This window comes from the organism of the source record quoted next, unplaced genomic scaffold, assembly GCF_019419815.1.
Source record: "Pyrus x bretschneideri cultivar Hongxiangsu unplaced genomic scaffold, Pyrus_bretschneideri_v1 Contig1, whole genome shotgun sequence".
NCBI classification, from domain to species: domain Eukaryota; kingdom Viridiplantae; phylum Streptophyta; class Magnoliopsida; order Rosales; family Rosaceae; genus Pyrus; species Pyrus x bretschneideri.
The window spans coordinates 10,536,461-10,560,392 of NW_025999390.1; the positions used below are offsets into that span (position 1 = coordinate 10,536,461).

At 37.2% G+C, this 23,932-nt stretch overlaps 2 protein-coding genes, 1 non-coding gene and 1 pseudogene across 3 annotated transcripts; 2 read left to right on the forward strand and 2 right to left on the reverse strand.

Annotated features, from left to right (window-relative positions):
* Nucleotides 1-349: 349 nt before the first annotated feature.
* Nucleotides 350-4,868, forward strand: LOC103958336 (axial regulator YABBY 5-like). The gene is made up of 7 exons (XM_009370592.3): nucleotides 350-635; nucleotides 1,718-1,837; nucleotides 3,753-3,882; nucleotides 4,081-4,129; nucleotides 4,220-4,295; nucleotides 4,401-4,473; nucleotides 4,573-4,868. Coding segments are annotated over exons 1-7 (525 nt in total). The 5' UTR covers nucleotides 350-560; the 3' UTR covers nucleotides 4,575-4,868.
* Nucleotides 4,869-10,651: 5,783 nt separating this feature from the next.
* Nucleotides 10,652-15,828, reverse strand: LOC103958364 (annotated as a pseudogene).
* A 2,698-nt stretch (nucleotides 15,829-18,526) lies between these two features.
* LOC103958335 (equilibrative nucleotide transporter 8-like) lies at nucleotides 18,527-20,205 on the forward strand. The gene is made up of 2 exons (XM_009370590.3): nucleotides 18,527-19,202; nucleotides 19,366-20,205. Exons 1-2 carry the CDS (start codon nucleotides 18,695-18,697, stop codon nucleotides 20,058-20,060), a joined length of 1,203 nt encoding a protein of 400 aa, XP_009368865.2. The 5' UTR covers nucleotides 18,527-18,694; the 3' UTR covers nucleotides 20,061-20,205.
* Nucleotides 20,206-21,740: 1,535 nt separating this feature from the next.
* On the reverse strand, nucleotides 21,741-23,293 carry LOC103958334. The gene is made up of 3 exons (XR_007258712.1): nucleotides 22,505-23,293; nucleotides 22,237-22,409; nucleotides 21,741-22,136 (listed from the first exon to the last, which is right to left on the reverse strand). It is a non-coding gene; the product is annotated as an uncharacterized LOC103958334 (transcript).
* Between the last annotated feature and the right edge of the window lie 639 nt (nucleotides 23,294-23,932).

Consider the following 23,932-nt stretch of genomic DNA (forward strand, 5'->3'; position numbering starts at 1 on the left):
TATGGTAGTACCTTAACCGTATTTGTTGTCCAATAAATCAAAGAGTAATGTTAAGAAGACTAAATTTGTAGACAAAGTTTTGAAAACAAATGTACATGAAAATTAATGATTGGTTTATCACCTAAACGTTGATAAACGTGCTCATTACTATTGTTGACACATCATTTAATTTGTAAATTTAATCTATAAATTTATTCTTCTAACATTACGTTAAATCAAAACCCCGTTTTCCATAAACCTGCTTTTACTTTCCCTTCCCGGTCCCAGCATTCCTTGTCTGCCCTCGCCACTTCCAAGCCCACTTTTTTTTTAATCATTATACTTCCTTACCCCTCACCCTTACCACTTACCTTACCCTCTCTCTCTCTCTCTCTCTCTCTCTCGCAGCTTCTAGCTCTATATATGGTGTATTATTGGATTAGTACATAACCTATCTACAAAGCAGGGAATGGTTGAGAGAGAAGAAAGTGCAATTTGCAAAAGCTGCTGAGCTTGGTTTGTTCAAAGGAAGGAGGATTTCTTAATTCAGTGATAATTGCATCCAGCTGATACTAAGCGACATGACGAGCTGCGTCGATGTTGCGACTGAGCAACTCTGTTACATCCCTTGCAACTTTTGCAGTATTGTACTCGCGGTATCGATCTCTATCTATCTATCCATATATCTCTCTGATATTTTCCTCTTTCTTCTTTCTTTAATGGGAGATCTGCTTTTCAGTGATCCTCTCAAAACCCACTTTACCTATCTTATTTCTTCCATAAATATCTTTCTAGCATATATACAAGAAGCAAAAACAAATCCGATCCTGAGAAATTAAAATCAGGTTTTAATTAATTTTTGGTCAGGGTTTGGTGTTTTTTCAGTGGTGAAATCAAATAGTACGCAATTTGATAGTTTAACAAAGAGGATTTCTTTTGTGTTGTTTTAACCAGCGAGCTAGGTATATATAGTCAGGTCTGCATCGTTGGACTTTACTTTTTCTTCTTTTGCAGTCAAAGAAAGGTCCTCCTGAAACGCTTAAGACCAGAGAGAGAGAGAGAGAGAGAGAGTTGATTGGTTAATTTATGTTTTGTTGCTGTAAGTTAATGGTGCTTCTTTTTAACGTAAAATACAAGAGGGTTTGACGATAATCCACTGACAAGGACAAGTCCTCCCTTTGATTTCTTCACTCTCTGACCTTTTTTGTTACTACAAACACTACATCGTCTCGTCCAAACTCATCACCTTCTTTTATTTCTGATAGCCCGATGGGGAAGACAGAAAATGAAGCCTTCTTCTCGCACTCTCTGTGGTGTTCTTTCCTATGAAAACTCCCCTCACAGCAATCTGAAAAGGAACACATAGGGTTTCGAATCTCGCCTTATGTGTTTTTTTAGGGAAAGAAATTAGGGTTTTGTGCTTATAAATTTATAATCAACTTTACACCTTTTTATGAGAGAAGAGACATACATAAATTTACCCCAAATAAATAATCCATTTAAGATCTAGCAGTACCCAATTCTTAATTTCTTCTTTCTTCTTCTATTAATTTCTGAGAAATGCATTTTTGCATTTAATTTGATTTATTTGTTTAATTACTCTTGCGGTCCAGATGTGCAGTGCAGCTTTTAAATCGGTGTATGATAATTTTTGGGTGCAATTAACTAGCTAAGAAACATGTAAGAAGATACAATATTATATATAGGCCCGCTCATATAGTAGTGATGATTTTGTCAGGTGAGCGTTCCATGCAGCAGCCTATTTGACATTGTGACCGTCCGATGTGGGCGCTGCACCAATTTATGGTCCGTGAACATGGCCGCAGCCTTTCAGTCACTGTCCTGGCAAGATGTTCAGGTGTGCTATTCCCTTATTTAATTATTTGTTATTTACTAATTCTAAGAAAATAATTAATCATTCAATTAAAGGAGTTCATATAAGAACCCTCTCAGAAATCTAGGGCTAGCTTCTTCTGGGTGTTACTTCTTTTTTTAGTAAATCGCAGACTCGAGGATCTAACATAAATCGATCGAGTATTTCAAGGCATTTTGCAGTAGTGCAGAAACCCTAGGTAGGTTGCTCAGACAGCAGCCGCCATAACCCACAACCCAATACCTAAATTTTTGCTTTTTTTAAGATGCAGGTCAGGCCCTGTGCCCTCCTGACGAACAATTGTTGCTTGTGTATCCGATTGCACCAAAAAATTATCTGTCATGAGCAACTTGATGAATATATTTTTATTAATTTTAATATAAGACAATAAAATGTGTTATAATTCTAATAAAATAATAAATACAATTTTACAGTTTTCTGTTACACCAAACAATCTCTTCTTTCTTAACCATCTAACCCTTAATCAGCATTTTCTTTTTTGTCAATTAATCAACGTTTCTAGTCTCTTTTTCTTTTGCTTGATTTGATTGACACGATTGAATGATAGGGTTCTTAGGTTCAATGATTTCTTTTCCATCAACTTTGTCCTCTACTGTGCAAACACAAATCTTACCACGGTTTGATTTATTTTCCAACAGTCAATCTGGGTTTTATATGCTTTATTTTATATGACAGTCTTAACTGATTCAGTCCTATCAAGCTGCTCTTCTTTTCGTGCTCTCTCCCCTCCAGTCTTAACTGATTCAGTCCTATCAAGCTTCTCTTCTTTTCGTGCTCCCTCCACACCACCCCCCCCCCCCCCAACAAAAAACCCCGGGGTGTCGGCCGCCCCCTTCAAAAAACCGAGCCCGGCAGGGTAGCTAACTAGCCATATATGTATAGCGAACTTTAACGAAAAACTCCGGTACTGTTCACTTTAACGAAAAACCATATTTTTACACTAAAAAATCAATCATGGTACTATTTACTTTACCTTTTATTTTGTCCTTATAGTTAAAACTCAAGACAAACTCTACATTCATTAAAAAAAAAAATTGGTTTTCATTCCTATTTTTTCTACTCCATTATTTAAAATCTTATTCATTTTCAATTTTTGATCAAGGTACTTAAATTTTAATAAATATCATTAATATTTCAATAATAAATTTTTTTTTATTTCTAAATATATTCATTTAGTGTTAGAAACGTTACATTTGGTATATTTATATTTATGACTAAAATTTTTGTCATATATTTTTATTTTTAGTTTGTACCCATTTTTAATTTGCAACCATTTTTTTTTTATTTTGTACCAATTTTCTTTTCAGTTTTAATTTGTACCCATATATCAATTCTTTTTATGCCCATATTTTTTAAACGTTTTATTTGTATTTGTAACCATATTTTTTAATTTATTTGTACCCATTTTAATTTTACTAAATGTACCCATGCTAATTATATGTATTATTTTATGTTTTAAAATATATCAGTAGTTATTTTTAAAATATGTTAATAATTATGTGGGTACATTATTTTTTTGCTATAATTTTTGTGAAAAACAATATTACTCTAAAATTGATTTTTTTTAAGTATTTATTATATTTTAAAAATATTATTTGATTTGTTTAAATTTCATAATTTGTGGGACATTAAATGCATAAATGCATGAGTTAAATCTCTTAAATGATGCTAAGTACCTCGATCAAAATATTTAAACAAACAAGGTTTCAGTCTAACAATTAGGTTGATTAAGGACTGGAACCAAAATGACCCTAAAAAAAACTGGTTTCATAGGTTTATTTAATTTCATGGTTGGTGCCCTTGATGTTTAACTAATGTATACCGTTCTTATACCAAGTTGATCTTCTTGATTTTTTGTTATGCATTTAATTACTTTTAGGCACAAAACTACAACTGTAACTCTCAAAACTACCGGATTGATTCGGGCTCCTCTTCCAAATGCAACAAGAAGAATGCAACCAGAGACCCAACTTCAGATCATGCCACGGAAGAAAGGGGTGTGAACCGACGTGAGTTATCAATTAATCATTCCATAATTTGTAAAAATAAAAGATAATTAAGCATATATATATATATATATATATGCCTCCCTTTTACTGCTAATGTGTCTATGTGTTTGCGTGCCTCTGTGTAGTCTATAGTATATGTTGACTGTTGCTATTATACATATTGATAAAAATGGAGTGAGTTGTTGTTTTCCTTTTCAGCTCCCGAGAAGAGGCAACGTGTACCTTCTGCATATAACCAGTTCATAAAGTAACTAAACCATTATATTTCAATTTTATTTTCTTTTAATTTGCTTTGCTTATAATTAATTACACAAGATGAGATTAATTACATTGATAGGGAGGAGATTCAGAGGATCAAGGCTAATAATCCAGACATTAGCCATAGAGAGGCTTTCAGCACTGCTGCCAAAAATGTAAGTGGACATGCATTTGCAAACAGCTACATTGTAAAAACACTAGTTATTTGTGAGATTTTGTAAGCCATATTGATGAACTTGTTTTTTTTTTTTTTTAATTAGTGGGCGCACTTCCCTCGTATTCATTTTGGGCTGATGTTGGAGACCAACAGTCAGGCTAAGCTGGACAATATATGTAAGTAATTTCACTAATTTATGTCTTTCTAAACTACTTCCTTGGCCTAATTAATCCTTTTTATTTTAAAATAAATATATATATATATATATGTTGCAGGACCCTTAGAAACATCTTATGTCAAGGGCTGCACTACTGAATAACTGATGACCACGATAATTTCCGGCAACGACGCCCGGTGATATCAAAGTTGTTCTTAGTGTAAAGGAATTGCCTGGACTGATCTACTGTGTTGTTCTTAAGAACATTTCAATATCCTTCTTCTTTGTACCTGTCACTACTCCCCCTTATTAGGGATTTTCTTTTGTTACGTGACTTAGAATTAAGCAATACGCTACTTTCCTTAATTTAATTTGTTATCTTGATCAATATTACTTAGTTTACAGTTTCCAACATGCATACTTTGTATATTTATGCAAAATTGAGACCACGTAATATAATATAGTATGTTTAGGAAGTACATCAGTCCCATGGAAAGTACTTTATCATCATATTTTTTGGGAAGTGTTATTAGCACTTCAAAAATCTTATTCTACACTCCTCGTAAGTGTATTTTTCTTTCCAAATATAAAAAGTTTGAAGTATAGAATGAGATTTTTGGAGTGCCAATAATAATTCTCTATTTTTTTTAGTCTATTTTTATTAAAACTTTATCATCATATTAACATGCTTAATTGTAGACAGTGCATGGCATATAGGAGAACCATGCGCATGTTTGTTGGGTAGGTTTAGCCTATACGTTTATTGGCTAAAGTTCAGGGTTAAATTTTAAACCTTTTCAAGATTTGCTATGGCTCCTTTCTCTTAGAAAATGCGTTTACCTACAAATAAAACGTGCGATTGGTCACGCTTACTTGAAAAAGAAAAAAAAATGCTAAGGAGAGTCTCAAAAGTGAGACTCTCCATAGACTCTTTGTCACCTCATGTTTTTTGCACAATGTTTTATACTGTTGGCACGATAATTGATGCTAGCTTGTGAGGTGACAAAGAGTCCGTGGAGAGTCCTACTTTAAGAGAGTCTGCCTAGCAGCATTTCTCATAAGTTTTAAAATTAGTTTGGGAATTGCCACTTAGTACTATAGTCTAGGTATTCCTCTTCTCTCTGCACTTGTAAATGAGAGGTCTTAGACTTGAATCTCGCCAAAAATGAATTTGAACCACATTATTATGATAAACTCATTGTGAGGCTTAGCCCACTCTTCCAACCTTTAGTGTAAATAATATTGTTTGATAAAAATAAAATAAAAAGTTTAGGAATCCCCCATGTCCAAAATTTATAAAAACATTAACACAATCCTCCTTCTTGGTATGATGGTATATATCTTAAACTTACAATCAAAGTAGGGTTTTACTCAATTTTTTGCGTGGCTTACAAATGAAAAGATGTAAACCTCATCAATTATTTACTCAAAGAAAAACTCATCCATATAAACTACTTGTTATATGTTCCCATCCTTCATTCTACTATCTCATCGATTTAAACCTTATTAATTTTTTATTTTTTGTTCAAACCTTTTTTACTTTTATCAACGTCATTATTTGAATACTATAATATTTACACGTCAACATATTTTAAATTCATATTGAAAGCCTTATTTACCTTTTTCCAAATATCTTTTAAGAGTTAAAAGACGTTACACTTTGGTTTTTTCTTAAAAAAAAAAAAAAAATTGTCAATATTCTTTCTAATGTTAATCTGTAACCATACATTTTAATTTCTTTTTGTGCTCATATTTTTTTAACTTTTATATGTACCCATATTTAATTTTGACATGTATCCATTGTTTTTGTACCCATAAGTTTTGTGATTTTCCAAAAGTTTTATTTGTACAAAAAAGAATGTACTCGTACCAATTATATGTATATTTTTCATGTTTCAAAATTCAAATGTACTGTGACATCCCACATCGCCCAGGGGAGTGAGCCTTATATGTATATTTCCATCCCTATCTAGCACGAGGTCTTTTGGGAGCTCACTGGCTTCGGGTTCCATGGGAACTCCGAAGTTAAGCGAGTAGCGTACGAGAGCATTCCCAAGATGGATGACCCATCAGGAAGTTCTCGTGTGAGTTCCCAGAAACAAAACCGTGAGGGTGTGCTGGGGGCCCAAAGCGGACAATATCGTGCTACGGTGGTGGAGCGAGCCCGGGAAGTGATCCGCCCCGGGCCGGAATGTGAAATTGCACTGTACATTTTATTTTTTATTTTTTTTGTTTGCTAGAACTATGTGAAAAGAAAAAAAAATTATTGTTAATTTTTAAGTAATTTTTGTACAGTGCAATTTCATAATCATAAATACACGAGATAAATTTCTTAAAAGGTGATAATTGAACAAATTGAAATGAAAAAAAGGCAACATATGGCAAAGTGCTTTAAATTTTTGGACTTCGATTAAAATATTTGAACAAATAAAATATTGCCTAAAAATTTAATAGATTAGGGGAACTAAGGTGACCCTTAAATTAATTTGCTTATCTTTCACTGCAGTTAGAGAGATCTTTCAGTCTGACCGGAATGCGGAGTGATACACCATGTGTCACTTTCAAATGGTGTGATACGTGTATTAAAAAGTTAATAACTTAAAAAAAAAAAAAATCTCATCACTTATATAATAACATGTGATGTACCACCCGTGTTCCCAAAACGAAATTTTTTCTCCTTCAGCTAGACCTAATATAAGTAATAGTCATCATCTCCTGCAGCTAGACCTAATATAAGTAATAGTCATCATCTGCAAAAACCACTTTATATATCTACACACACGCACGCACGCACGCACGCACGCACGCACACGTGTCCCTATGATACCCTTAGTTGCAGACACTGGTTTGTAAGTAAAATTTCAACCGTGCAGCAAGCATATCAACTAGCTAAATCTACCATGACTTTATATAATTTGTCCTAATTTCCTGTTGAATTATTGGTTGCATGTAATGTGCTGTTGGGGGAAAGAGAAAAATGTATTCTTTCCCTTCTTTTTTTTCTTCTTTCAAAATTAAAAGAAAGCAAATATCTAAGAAAAGCCATTGTCTGTCCACGCATGGACTGCAATTCATAAATACTATGACCCTCTGTGAAAAGGAATTCATGGACCACCATTTTTGTTCTGAGGCATCCCCATTTTTCATTGATACCTCCTTGGAATCCCTTACAAAAGCACTAAAGATTGTTAGTGATCATCGGGAAGTACTTTAAAAAAAATTCTTATTTAATTGCTTCAGGGAGTTGCTTCCAACTTTGTTCTTATTTAGTAAGGATAATACTCAGTTTCTTTCTTTGAAAGTAGGCATTTGTATGTTCAAGCTAATTACAAATTTGACTTTTTTCAAAAAAAAGAACTTTTTTTGTTATTTTTTAGGAAAACTAATGAAAAGTCCAAAAAAGAAAACTTTCATTTTAATGAAAAATGACAAATAAAGGTGTAGTAAATAGTACTAAGGAAATGTAAAAATGTGGTTTTTTATTAAAAGTGAACAATATCAAGATAAATGAGGTAAGAAGCTAGGTTTTGATAAAGTTACATTAAGGGGGCACAGTTTGGGCTAATTATAATTAAGTATCGAACTCGTTATTTATAAAAGTCGAACTTGAGACCTCATAGCTACAAGTAAAAAAAAATATTGTAGCGTTATTGACCAGTCCAATCTAAGAAAATTTAGAAGAAGAATTATATATAGGTGTGTGTGTGTGTGTGTGTGGGGTGAGATAATTAAGCTGGTTGGCTTTGCATTGCATGGACAAAGAGTGAAGGGAGTGAACGTTGAAGTAGCTAGGGTTGGGGTGGTAGATATTGAGGAGGGGACCATCGGATGTCCTGCGGATCTTGAAGTGGGTTACGGTAGATTTCTCACAAGCTGGCAAGTTTTCTTTTTTCCTAGTTTTTTTGAAAAGAAAGGAAAAGGGAAATATATATATATATATATATATGTATGTATATATACCCATATATATAGTAAAATATGGTGGTCGTGGTGGTGGGGTGGGCAGAGTAATACGGCTGAGAGGCTGCTGCTGCGTCCTGCTGCTCTGCTCTGACCCCCTTCACCATTTCTGACATTTAGAATCTGAAACGTCAATTTCATGTCTGTCATATCAAATCAATGTCAATTCACCTCTGACTTCCCCCCTTTCCTTCCGCTCTCTTTCTCTCACTCTCCTGTTTGGAATGCGGGTGTCCTCAATGAAGTTTGAATACCACGAAGGTGGGCCCCATAGAGTGAGTGACTGGCTAGTAAGCTGAAAAGATTAGAGAGAGGAGAGAAGTCTAACTACGACTAAAGTTTCTTCAATACAAAAAATGGAGGCAAGATGTGATTCCTATGGCATCATGTTCTGTGTCTGGAAATGCATTTGTTCGTTTACAACAAATTCTCCATCTCGCAACAGTCCAATGTGTGTGGTAAAAAACTGTGACACGTAAGTTTGTCAGAAAGCATAGCATCACTTGTCCACACGTGCGAGAGTGGATGTGGGTCGTTGATGAAGGGCAAGTTCCTGACTGCATCACCGGACCACAGTCATTCACAAGCATTAGTCATCCACAAGTATGCAAGTGTTTATAAGCAATTGATGTTAGTGGCTCTCTCTAAACCAAGATTCTAAAAGCCATTTAGTCCGGCAGCAGATAGAGTCTAGTGCCTAGGCGTTTAGGTGAAGATATGATTGTTCCTCATGTTTTTAGTATATTCTAATACTTTAAAATCTATGTCATTCTATTTTGCAATTTATATCTCAATACAGTTATGTATATTTTCAAGGTGAATAGAAATTAATTTATATATAACAAATTTAGTTTAAATTTATTATAATGAGTGTTCATCTAAATATTTAACAAGTCTTGAAAAAATAAAATGCAAAATGAAAATTATTAATTTTATGTCTAAGTGAGAGTTGCGCTTTAGGCGGGTACCTAAGCGAGTCTAGACGCCGTTTCTTAATTTTTAAATGTCTTTGAATTAATCGTGATGATAGCCAGTCGTCTATTGCCTAAGTAGGAATTTTTAAAATACCGTGCTGAACGTATCAACTACCGATGCTAGCATAATTTATCTTTGTATTTAGGTAACATACACACAGTTGTGAGTCATGAGTGCTTCAATTCAACTCCCATGTATGCATGTTGATTGTGCAATCATATCATAAAATTAGAACAGTGCTGCTCACCTAAGATCATCATTTTGAGAACATGTGAGGTCATCTTTAACAGGAGCTCTCAGATTAATCTAACAGTAAATTTACTTAGTACTACGTACGGTTTAGTAGTATTCATCTTCATTGGTAAGTAAGAGATTTTAGGTTCAATTCTTGCCAAAAGCGAATTTGAACCACATTATTACTAGCCCATTGTGATGCTAAACTCACCCCTCCCGTTAATATCGATTGTTTAAGGAAAAAAAAGAAGTGAAATCAATTCCAACGGGAGAGAGGTAATTGTGTTCCACAATTCCACCAGGGTTTCACGCCTTCAAAAATAGTTCTTCCATCTTCTTCCATCTTCTCCATCTAATTTTGTAGGATTGAGAAGCAAATGAGTAACAAATGCTTTGAGATAACCAAATATTTTTCATGCTTACAGAAATATTGCTTACATTCAATTGAAGATGTTAAACAGGATCAATAAAACAATCCTGGAAAACATGTTTCATTAAAAAATAAAAACTTCACTCCCCACATAGCCGCAGAATTCTAGGGTTTTGGTACCCAATTTAAATCCTAAGAATATAATTTAGTACGAAAGCCTTCATACTGATTTAGCTCTGCTGGGATGAGAGATGCTTGAATTTTGAATCGCAACGGAAAAGCTTTTGCCTGTAGAAGCAGCTCTGCCTCTCGAAGGGATTTCACATTCGAACACTGCTGCTTCTTTTTTTTCCTTGGTTTTTTTTATTTTTTTATTTTGTAGATTAGGATTTCGATTAAGTATAAGAGAAACATTTTAAACTTGTAAGTTAATCTACCGTTAAAAATAATTCGGAGACTCGTATTAAAGAGGACCTCACATGGCCTCAAAATGAACCAAACAGCACTTAGAATTATAAAAACATGGATGAGCGACGAAGCGCAGGACCATTTGAAGCGCATTACATTTTACACTGCTGCTGGTTCAAAAACTCTAGAGCACACAAATGTATAGCATATTGCTGAATTTAACAACCAGATGCACACGCTCAAGAGAGTATAAGGAAATCTAATCTAAACCGCGTAAAAGTTAACGTAAACTACACATAAATTTATAGTAGGAATCCTGGAATTCAAAACATTAATCAACACTCCTGCCAGAGAGATTCTAACACATAACCGGTCGTATGTCTCTATATAATTACCTCTCACATCACATGTTCATGTTAATACAAGGTACTAAACATGTAGGGGTATGAATAACCAAGGAGACCTAGCCAGAATCCACCGATTCATTCACGATTGGACTATTTGAGCAAGGGAAATGCAAACTTGCTGTACTACTTGTCCTGCTTTCACTCAATTCCAAGGTGCACAATGAGGCATGGGTTGAAGTACACCGTGGACAACCCTTGCGAAAATCTTAAACCTATACTCGAAAATAAGTGCTAATACGTCTTCCTGTTAGTTAATAGCAGATGGCATCTTTGCCTATTGAACCGAAAGACAACTTTGGCTCATCTGATCCAAAACTGAACTTGATATCTGAAGCATCGTTCTGAACTTCTGCACTTGTTGAAGGGAATGCAAACATAAGGGGATCGGACTTCTTGGATCCAAAATCGTAAGTAGGAACAGCATCTCCTTCTTCTTTTGGCTGATGCTGACTTGCCAGGAGATGGCATAAAGGATGGTGTAGGTAGTTCAGAAAACACTGCAGACGATGTAGAGACAGGGAAAGTGAAGCCAGAGCTACTACCAGAAGCAAAGGCCCATTTTGATTCAGGCTTGTCAACAGAGATTGAAGGAAACGCGCGTTTAGCCTGTAAAGATTGAAATGCAGGCTTGTTTTGCTGATTTAGCACCCCAGAGCCAACGACATTTGGAGCAATCTTCGGAAAATCCTGCAAATTAGTTAAGTTAGCTCTATTTCGGTATGATCGTATAGCTCTATCACCATAAGGCAATATTGCGTTTCAGACAATGGGTACAGTAGCAAAAAGCAATGTAAGAAATAAACACCTCATCTGTACTCTTGCTTAAAGATCTTCCACCCTCCCATCACCAGCGGGGATATTGTTTGCAACAGTGGTGGCTTTTACAGTGTTCTCCACAGGTGGAATCTTAAACAGAGAATTCCCCTTGTCAGCATTCTCATGAGCAGAATTTTTCTGGTAATCATGATTTATGAGCTTACGAGAATTGAACCCTCCAAGTGGTAAGCTATCATGCCCATTCTGGATGACTGAAGAAACACCAGAAGACGGGGTTTTCTTCCATGCAAAGGCTAGCTTTAACTCTTCTGACTTATCTTTCGGAGTGGATGGGTTTCTATCAATGTGCTCCAAGATTGTCCTAGCAATCAGGCTAGACTCTGGATGAACGGTTGGCACACCAAAGCTGGAAGACTTCCTGTCTGATGATTGGATTTGGGAGTTGCCACTTAATCCTCCAAGTTCAAAATTCTTGGCAGCAGGCAAGAAGCCTTTGGTAGCACTGGAGTTCACCACCCGTGAAGGCCCAAATGGAGAGGAGTGAACATACAGAGACCCTGTGGCAGGACTTTGTGCAGCAGATTTATGTCGTAACCTGCGAACTGGTCCAGCTGATCCATAGCCACCATCCAATCTATCACCCCTTGGCTTCACCAATGCATTGAAACACAAAGACACAAACAATCAAGTCGGGAGCCAAAAACATGATTATAAGAATGTCAATTATCATGTAAAACTACATAGTGATGCTAAAATCTGTGATTCATCCTTTTGGAGATTATGTATTTAAGTATTTATTATGCATTCATTTTTTTAATTATAAAAGCAAGAATAGACATTATAAACTTGGCTATAAATGTAAGCTAGATATTGAAAGATTCATATTTGCACACGTGCACCAGCAACTAACAAACACGTTCTGAGATTCCAAAAACTAACTTGAACTCAATTTCCTAATCTGATAAAGTAATCCACAATACTTGTAAATTAACCATTGGCAATGATCACTGATATGTAAATTTACCTGCCCACATATAGGAGTCTGCGATTGTTTCAATGGAGTAGACAACGTTCTTGGGGTTCTGTCATTACCACCTTGTAATTGAGTTAGCTGATGACATGCAATAAAGAACAATTACCATCTGAAGCATGAAGCATGAAGCATGACTACTAAAATCAAAATGTTTGAAACCAAAACAAGTATCAAGACCTTGACATACCTTGGATTTGGATTTTGAAAAGATAGTTCTAGAATAAGGAGTTCGAGGAAGATTATGAAGGCCAAATCTGCCTCTTTCAGTCTGTGGGGTTGAATAATCACGCTGATCCTGTACCATAGAACCAGGCCAGCATGCCGATGGCTTATAAGAAGGTGCTGGAAGAAATGGTTTTGAAGAGAACTCATCTCCATGCAGTGTGGCCCTTTCATCTTTTGACATTGCATTCTTAGACGAAGATCAATTTCTGAATTTCTGCTTCCCATAAATGCTCTTGCAATTTCAACAGGTGAAGCACCAACCTGATCTTGTATCTGCAATTTTAAGGGAAATAATAAATTCCTCTAAGAATATATACCAAGTGAAACAAAAATATTAAAAAAAAAAAAAAATCAATGTACATGGAAGGTGTTTTCACAATTCGGCTATTTAAGAAGTTAATACTTGTCTACAAAAATATGTTGGTAAGTTCTATTAGACACTTAGTTTTTTCTTTTCATTAGAAATAATAAAAAAATAAAAATAAAATAAAAAAATAAAAAACTTATTTTTCACAGATATGCAGACTTAAACAGAATAAAAACAGTTTGGGCAAATCATTGAACAACAGAAACTACATTAGACCACTCAAAAGGACATGCAATTATCCATTGAATAATCTTTTAATCTCTCCTAAAATTTCATCCACCAATATTGGTAGTGATCATTGAAATGACAGAGATCAAGCGGACTGAGTATGTATGAAGAAACATTTCTTGTGGAGGACAAATGCGCAAATTAACAATTTCACATAAACTTAAATATGTAACGAAAATTGATTCTGCCTGATGACATTGAATAAACAAAGCAAGTTGACAGTGACACTCACAGCTGACTGCGGTAGAGGGGTTGAGGTCGGCCAAATAGCTTTATTCAAGTCTTCCTGCTTTTCTTCAGATGACTTTGGAATATCATTTGTAATTAAAGGCCACTTGGCTTTTTCAGCAGCACTAAAGCTTTGATTTTTCTTTTTGTGATCCACAGTAGGAGGTTCAACAGCCCTCGACTGTATAATTTCCATCAAGTGATTGATTTCATCCCTGGAGAAAAATAGAGTGAGCTTCGAGAGGGAAAGAAAGACTGGAAAGACAATGCATCTCAAGACCATGACTGCATGCATGAGTGCCCGCAGTGAATGAAATTGCAACCCGATTTTTAATGGAAGAGAAACTTGAATTTCTATGTCACTATATAATGGTGGAAACTGTTTTGATATCAGAAACAGGTTTCTTAAATCTTCATTAACGCAATCTATGTAGGAAAGAACTACTTTATTTACATTTTTTTTTTTATAACAAATTACTTTAATCATGTTAACAAGAAACACTCATCTAAACAAGCTCCACCATTATGACTCATTAGCATCTTACTGGCAAACTATTAGAAAATTGACGTCTTATGCATAACTATAATCATAAATGGAATAAATACATCACATGCATAACTTGCCTAGAAAACTTTTTCCCCTTCAATAACTGCTCAATTTCAGAAAGTCCAATATCATCAGACTGGTCACTCTTCTTATTCCCTTCAAAATCCGAACCACTTATTAATCTATCTGCTTTTTTGCAAGGGCCTACTATTTCAGTTGTTCTGGAGATCCCATTCTGCAAAGATAAACGCCAAAGAAGAATTGAATATGAGAAATGATTTTACTGGGGGCAAATCATATACAATTAAAGACATAGCTATCCCTATCTGTAGTTGTAGAGAAGACCACACAAAAAACTGGGTATCTCTACAGCAATCAGAAGATAATCTAACTAAATGCTTCTTGATATACACTACAGGAAGAAAAAACAATGAGAATATGCTTCTTATACCTATCACCACATAACAGAAAAGAGGAAAATTTAACGACTCTGAATTCTGAATAATTCTTAATGTCATCCAAACATGAATCACATAAATAAAATTTTGCACGAAAGAATCAGGTATATTAACATGAATGGAACAACATGCTAGAACATAAGTTTACGGTTTGAAGAGCAAAAACACTGTCCGTATGTACAACCGAAAAAAATTACAACAGCTATACTAATGACCGAAACTAAAGCGCAATGTGACTTGAGAAACAGCAGGAACTGATGTTGATACATATCCACAAAATACAACCCCATGTGGTACTTTGAATTGATCTCAAATGACTGAAGCCTCACATTTACATCGGCATTGTCCTCACGATCGCCAATAGCATTTTGTTCCGTCTCCGTGTGCTGCTCATCTGCTCCAGAGAACTCATTGAGTTAAAATCCAAAGAACAATCCACAATGTTCACGGTAATCAGTAAAAGGGTATTGAAAAACAACTCAAAGTAACTACTCAATCCAACTAACTTCGCCGAAACCAACAATAATCGAATTAAGCAGCAATCCAATCAATTAAGCAAAGCACACAAACCCAATTTAATCAGTCCAAGTATAAAGTAATAAACTTAATTTAATAAAATACCCATAAACTCACAAATACAAATAATTTAAAAATAAAAATAAAAAAACATTAGGAAGAACAAAGTTCAAAACCCTAACGGAGAGAAAATTGGGGCTGACCGTGACTTTGGTCATTGGGCGAGGGAAGGGCATTGACGGAATTCGATTTGGAGAAGAAGGTGGGGAAGAGCCGTGTGGCGCCTCCAGATATCAGCCGATACGCCGGATCGACAATACCCGACAGCCACCGCCGCTGTCCCCGCGCGGCTTCGTTCGAAGGCGGACGGGAATATGGCGTCGTACTCGGCTTTCGAGACGGCGGCTTCCTCAGCTTCCCTCCTGCCCCTTTCTCTCCGTAGAGCCCTGAGGAACGCGCCGTTTCGCCGCCGGTCTCCATTCGTCTCTCTCTCACTCTCTCGCTTGCTCTGTGTGCTTTCCACTGACTTTGTGGTGGATCCGACGTGGACTTTCTGATGAGAAGCGGAAACTTGGAAACTTCGTTTCTTTTTTTTCTTTTTTTTTTTTATGTTAGGGGGGTTGGGATTTTATCGAGATTGTGATTTTTTTTTTATGTGAAGATCTAATATCACATGTTTTCTTATTTGAAGATTAGAGAAGGAATGAGAACTAGATCAACTATTCTTAATCAAACCAAGTCAATCCAGTTACTTGGGGGTTCAATTCAACCTCGGTTTCAGTTACGAGTGTGTATTCATACACATTTTTTTACTTCTCACACACCGTTTGTTAATTTCTGACCTTTGATCTTCTTTAATTCATCTGATCCAATGACCGAAAATTAAAAGGGTGTGTGAGAAGTAAAAAAGGGTATGTGGATATCACACTCCTTCAGTTACTCACAATATTGTTACTCGCTTGAGTATAACAGTCCAGCTTGTATATGTGTTCATGTCTATTCACATTACAAGTCATGTATTCATGTCTATCCATATCACAATTCAAAAGAATGATAGCTTGGGATACTTGTGATAACAGGACACCATCATATTTAAGTCATTCTCCGTTTAGTAGTATATTATTAATACAAGACGACATAGTGAGGCGACACAATGAATATACTTCGCTTCCGTTTAGTAATGACATGCTCGGGCTATAAAAATAGAAGTTATTCTCCAATTCAAGTAATCCTCAGCGAAACTTAATTTAATTGCTAATTCATCTCAACGATATGTCTAACATTAGGTTGATTGTGGCGACCAAAAGACGAATCTCATTTATCTCCTACAAATCTGATGCCAAAAACTCAAATCTCAGTGGCCTTTTACTCTTTAATGGTACACCACAACTCCCTCTCACTTTCTGGAAATAGAGAAAAAAATCTTGAACTCAAAGTCAACATCTGGTCAAGTGTGTGTGTGCATTACCAAGCAAAGTGAAGTGCATAATTGTCAAACACAACACAAAACCCTAATCATGGTTGTACTTTTAGCAGAGCATCTTTTTTATTATCTGGCATCAAATGTTGCATATGGTTCCTGTGTATAGTACACCTTTATTCTAATTGGAGCCGTAATTCAAGACTTTACGTCTTCTTCAATTAAAAGGATTGAAAATAGCTTTATCTATAATTATAGTCTTGCAAAGAATTATTTTTAAATAATCAGTATCAAGTTATATTTATATACTATATTTAACCGAATAGACTAAACATAGTTTTTCAATAATTTATTAGTTTTAAACTTATACTTTAAATTTAGTCGTTAATTTAATTAAACTACTGTTGTATGTTTTCAAATCTAAGTGTTGAATTTGAATCAATTATTACAACAGAGAAGCTGACCCTCAAAAAAAGGGCTAAGAAGGGGCTACACTTGGCCAGCCTAATGCCCCTTTGGCCAAATAATGTCATAGTGGACTTTATAGAATTACAGTCTAGCCATTTATTGAAGATGGATTTTTTGAGCAAATCAGATCATTTTCGACTTTTGAACTTTTATCCCTCTCTATTGGAGATGGCCTGAAAAGGATGGTCATTAGGTACCCATTTAGAACTAGACACTCATGTTTACCGAATTTTATCGTTAGTGGAAAGACTCATGATGGGATATTCAATGAGGGCTCGTTTGTTATTAATTCCATAAGAAACACTTATGCTAATAAGCTTTTTTACTAGAACTAGTTTTGTTTTGAAACATGTCAAAATTGCTATTAAAAGTGTAATCGTTTTCTGAAGTATTTTAAAATTTTTCTTCCAGACATAGTCATGAGCGTTTTAGGCTTTCAGAAACCAGTCCTAGCTAGCCCTTCCACAAACAGTCTCAGACAAGCCTAGTTGGGCTGAGTTTGTGCAAACTATTTAGCAGCTTGGTATAATACAATACAAACTTTGTTTGCCACAGTTCTTCTGAGAAGCTGAACTAGTTGCCTTTGCTGCGTCAAATCGTACGAGTGCATATGTAAGTGTGGGATGAATGGTAATTTTTGAGTAGTACTTATGTTCTGACTCTGCCACTTTCTGTACAGAAGCATCTAGAATCACAGCAACTGGTAGTGGAACCCAAAAGATGATCGATTTTGCTTCACCAATGAAAATGAATCCCTGACAGTATAGAAGAACAGAATCAAGTTCGTTGGTGGCTAATCCAAATCAACAATGTGACACCGAGGACACGCATACAGGCCCCTCTTCCGCTTTACATTTAACATCGATCGATCAATTGATCACGCTTAAATCTCTTGATAGAAACAGGTTTTGGTTCTCCTTCAATGAATTTCCTTTTTAGGCTACTTTATCAAGCAATGACAAGACTCAAATAGGTGATAATTATCAGTGTTTCATGGTCAATGAGGGCTTTTTTGAACCCTAAACAGTATAACTAAACCCATGATTATATTTTGTGATTATATTCCCACACTGATTATATCTTTTGATTATATTCTCACTTGGAGCTAACAGAAGACTTGGCACAAAACTGAGTGTAATGACGCTCTAAAATTCATACAGCCGACCTCACCTAGTAAATTAAGGTTTGGTTGTTGCTGGTAGTTGTAAAAATCAGAAAATATCAAGGGGGAGGAACATAATTTCTGGGAAAGCTTCAATGTCTTTGTTTTTAATCACCCAAATATTACCACCCATCCATTGCTGTCCCTACTCAGCATTAATTTTTTTACTACATGAATGAGATAGCCACATTGATGCTGCTTCCAGATCCATCAATCAAATCCATGAGTCAAGGAAAGCACGTAGCTGGAGCTGCCAGATGGCCCAACAGGCAAAAAATGAGAACACGACCATGTGTTTATCTCTCTCAAAGCATTCTAGCTGGTTCGGTTTAGCCACAGCTAGGACCTATCAAGCTTTGGAGATTCCAATCTTGTCAAATCGCGATGTTCAATCGCGCTTTGAAATGGTGCCTTAATAAGTCCGACCTACGCCAATAGGCGATTCAGAGCTCAGAAAATGGAAGGTGGAGTGAAGGTTAGTGTTGAATATAAAGCTGAGCCAAGAGATGCGTACAAGATTGCTTACCTTATTCATTTCTTGCTGGGAGCAGGCAGTTTGCTACCTTGGAATGCATTCATAACCGCCGTTGATTACTTTGGACGTCTCTATCCGACCAAGCATATTGAGAAGGTCTTCTCTGTGGCCTATATGAGCTCTTCGTTGCTCGTATTGCTCGTGATGATGAGCTGGAGTAACTGGTGGGAGAAGATGAGTCCTCGGCTGAGACTCAACTTGGGATTTTCTCTGTTTATTCTATCGTTAATGGTAGCCCCAGTTACGGGCTGGCTTTCGCGCAGTTCTGCGCTGAGTAGTGGGAGAGCTAATGCGGATTATGGTGTGACAGTTGCATCAGTTGTAGTTTGTGGCATAGCCGATGGCTTGGTAGGAGGAAGCTTGATGGGATCCGCCGGCAAGCTTCCGAAAAAATACATGCAAGCTGTTTTTGCAGGAACTGCTTCTTCAGGTAACTAGCTATAAGCTATGTACACAAAGTTACACCTTCATGCTTTACTTTTCCAATCCAACATTGTTCTGATCCGTGCAGAACATCGTGTCTTTCTTAAATGCATAACGTATAAAAACAGGATGCCTTGAGAAAACCTCACTTCTAATTGTACATTTGGCAGGTGTGATAATTTCTCTGCTGAGGATTTCAACCAAAGCAATGCTTCCACAAACCCCGAAAGGACTACAAACAAGCGCGAATTCGTACTTCATCGTCAGCACCATATTCCTCCTGTGCTGCATCCTTGCCTGCAACTTGTTATACAGGCTGACAGTCGTACAGGAACACTGCAGGCTTGCTCAAGACGAACCCTTTTGCGCAAGACCAAAATTTTGGGACGTAGCACGTAAAGTCCCCATGCCAGCTTTTGGGATTTTCGTAACGTATACAGTGACTCTGTCGATTTTCCCTGGATTTATCGCCGAAAGTCTCGAATCCAAGCTTCTTCAAGATTGGTATCCTATTTTGCTGATCACAGTGTACAATGTTGCAGATTTAGTGGGAAAATCGTTGACTGCAGTTTATCTTCTAAAAAGTACTAAAAGGGCAACATTGGCTTGCATTACAAGGCTCCTATTCTATCCAATCTTCACTGCTTGCCTCCATGGACCTCCATGGCTGAAAGCTGAAACTCCAATGGTGGCTCTCACATTTATGCTTGGACTGACAAATGGTTATCTGACAAGTGTTCTCATGATGATAGTTCCGAAAACTGTGCCGGTTTCAGAAGCAGAGCTGTCTGCAATTGTAATGGTGGTGTTCCTTGGAGTTGGCTTGGTTAGCGGTTCAGTTCTCGGGTGGTTCTGGATTTTATGAGGTTCCATTGTTAGAAATGCTAAGAACCCTGTCAATGCATATGTAAGTCGTGACTTTGTATCAAGTGTTTTCGTAGTCCTTTGACTTAGCCCTGGTGTGCAGTTCAGTAGTTCTGCTCAAATGAATCGAAAACTTGCCTCTGCCACCTTCCAAGATTTATTTACTTCACACAAATGAATTCAACTAACTCAAAATTTTGATAATTCAACTCGATCAAAACTATATCTGTTACGTAAAATACAAGAAATTTTACGACAAATTTATTTAGTTCTATCAATGAAGTTAAATTTGTAGTGTTACATACATGTGGTAAACGGGAAAACAGGAAAATTTATACTGTTTCATCCCTTCTGCTTCTTCTACTTCTTGACAAGATCTGCTAAAAGGCTAACGCAGGCTGTAAAGGCGCCTGGCTTTTGCGCGCTGCGTCATCAGTAGACGGCACTGGAGTAGAAGGTGAAATCAGTGAGCGTCTTGGCATGTTACCAATCCCCGTACATAACCAATGTCATAGCACACTCAAAACCCAGGAGCTGAAGTTTTGCAGGCATCATGCTCAGCAAAACCATCTGCTGCGTTAGACTTAGCCATGATAATGGATATGGTCGGATGAGGGTGGTTGTGCTTTATATGATCCATTGGAGCGTTATTACATCCCTTCTCTTCGGACTTAAGTTCCAAGTTTCCTCATCACCCTTTTAACCGTCTTCAATATCTCCAGGTCCTTCCACAGTCCCTTATCCGAAGCCATACAGCCTCCCTGATCAGCACAAGTACAGGTCCCTCCTAAAAACTCCGGCAACTCACAAGTATCGTCCGGATTGACGCAACTTTGGTTTGGCAGCACAAGCGTACAAGGATTACAACTTTGGTTCGTCACCGAGATACCAAACCAAAGTTGCAGTCAATCCGAACGAAACAAAAAATCCAAAGCATCAACTTTCGGAATATGGCAGCAGCAAATAATCCATTAACACGCTAGTTCTCCAATCACTTTTCTCGATTACTTGCCACTTCCTTCTTTTAATTTTAGTGCATATGAAATAATCTAATTTTTGTCCTCCATCATCAAATGTTCTTTCGAATTCCTGGACATGGTATTTTATGCATCTGTCCACGGGTGTAACTTGCATCAGCTTTGTGGGATCTACTTTCCCTAGTCTCTCAATATACACAGGCCTTCCATCTTTCTCCACTCCATGGTGTTCTTGTGGATCCTACTCCAGGACTTCATCGACTTCCTCAAATTCTAAATCTATTGTGCTTAGAAGGAAGAAGCTCCACCAGCATGGGCGCCTGGTGGATTGCCTCAGCAGCCTGCAACTCCTCCGTATAAGGGTTTAGGAGATAGAGGTCCAGACATGGCTCTTGTTCGAGAGGAAACCCTTTTGTTCCGTTTGGGGGCAGGGAGACATGGCCATAACTCTGGATTTTATATCCTTCAAAAATGACGGAAGGACAGTAGGCATTTTCCATTTTTAGGGTTGGATTAAGAACTTGATTTGTGTTATTATTAACAAATTAGACAGTATTCTCAGCACTCAATATCTAATCTTTCCACCGTTCGTGCATGAATTCGATTCGAGCGTCTCCTTCAAGCTTAAGAGGGTTCCGAATCAAATCGAAAATCCAGATTAAGGAATGTTGTAGTGTTGCAGAGAGAGAGAGAGAGAGAGAGAGTTATGCCTTCAAAAAACTCCATTTCGTCACTTATTTTTGTTACATTAGATATGACTAGAAAAAGATCTTGAAAACAAAAACAGAGCCGTCAGTTAACACAACCCAATTTCTCACCCCCAGCTGCAGCCAAAGGATCACTAAAAAAAGGTTTCAAAAGTTTAAAAATATAAACAGAAAGGTCAGCCTCTGAACATATAGATACATATATCTCTCTATATATAACTATGCAGCAGCAGCTAATGGAGGTGGTGAAGGAGGAATTCCAGGAAACAAATTGGTTGGCGACGCTCTGTTATTCCCCCCTTCTTTCAGATTCACCTCCTCCTCCTCCTCCTCCTCCTCTTCGTCTTCCTCCTCGGAGTCCCAGAGAAATTGGCATATGATGCTAGAACATAACTGCAACATCAAATCCACAAAACACAGTCAGAACAATTGATCCACAAAACGTACCAACATGTTATCGACACATTTAGATACAATATCTCCGGCGAATTACCTATCATCGGGGGCAGCTTGAACAGCTTGATCAAAGTAAGACTGAGCTCTTGGAGCATCCTTGTGAATCTGCCATACCAAATCCGCAAACATTGACAGAACAGTTCCGTCATTCGGGCACTCCAGAATTGCTCTCCCGCAGTACTCTTCGGCTTTTCCGAAATCCTCTTGAACCTGTAAAAATTTTCCCATCACAAAATATCATTAGCTTCAATAAAGATTCAATCTTTTGTCTTTAAATTTAAAGATTTTGGTATGAATTTGGATACCTCTTTCAAAAAGCGAGCATAATTGCCAAGGAGCATGGGATTTCCAGGATTAGCGTCAATAATTTTCTGGTAGTACAAATCGGTGCTCGCACCGCCTTGATTCGATTCCCAAAATCCATTGCCCTCATCATCTCCGTCGTCCGATTCACCTCTCCCTCCGCCATTACCACCGCAGATCTTGCCGCCTCCTCCACCAACGCCGCCCCCTTCCAAATCGCTCAGCAACCTCCTGTCCTCCCTCAACCCGGCCTCACACCTCTCCAACTCCGCCAATCCCAAGGAGGCCGTTCTGCCCAACCCAGAGGCAGAAAAACCCATCTCCATTTTTATCTCGTTTCGCTCCTCTCTCTCCTCAAACCCATCCATCGGGATGCTGAAGGACTTTCTTTTCGGCCGCGCCACCATGAAATCTCTGAGATCGTCCTCGGAGACCGCCCGGGTCAACCTCCTACCCGAGTCGCTGATCGGCGACAGCAAAAGGGGCGACCGCGACGACGCCGAGAGGGTAACGGAGCGAGTTCTCTGGATTTGCTGCACCATTTCCGGTTGCTGATCGAAAAATGTTGAATCTTTGGAATACTGCAGCCATGAGTTGGGCACCGGCGTCGATGAGCTCCGTAGAAGCATATTTTCTGTTAAAATCTGCGTCTGAGAAAAACCCAAACCTCAGACTCCTAAAAGACTTTAAAATTCGAGTATTCGAACCGAAAGATTAAAACTTTGAGGGGAAGAGAAACTGGGTTTGTGAAGGAATTCGATAATTTTGCAGGTGAGAGGTGAGGATGAGAAAGAAGACAGAGATGGGGAGATAATATATAGAAGAGGAAAGAGCGGGATACGGATGAGATCTCAGCCGTTGATTGTATCTGTGTCAAGTGGAGTGATGTGAGATGGTGCGAGGGAGTGTTAGGACGCGTTTGTTAGTATGGTTTGGTTAAAAGCAAAAGCCTAAAAGTGCTTCTGCTTTCTGGGCTGTTTAGGGATTTTAGGCTTTTGGAATTTTGATTTGTTTGGTCAGATCCTCAGCGCAAGAATAGCTCATGCAAACCCTAAATGTGTGATTTGATCCTCTCCATATGCTAATGCACCTCAATTTGTTATATTTTGTCAAGGTTAATCTTGGGAAATACTACTAAAATCAGTAGGTACAAGAATTAGGAAACTTGCGTATTTGTTTTTATTGTAAAAAGTTAGGAGTTAGGACCACCAATGAGGGATGAAGTCAAGAAAAACCTAACAACTTATCTTGCACTTGATCAACTTTTTTCCTTATTTATTTTGTTCATCTAGTACAGAAATATAGTCACGGTATAATTAGTCCACGTGTTACGATATGAGTACATATATATTGATACTATAACTTGAAATGGAAAATATTCATCACATGACCGACAATACTCTTTTTTCTCACCTCCTAAAGTTAGGGTG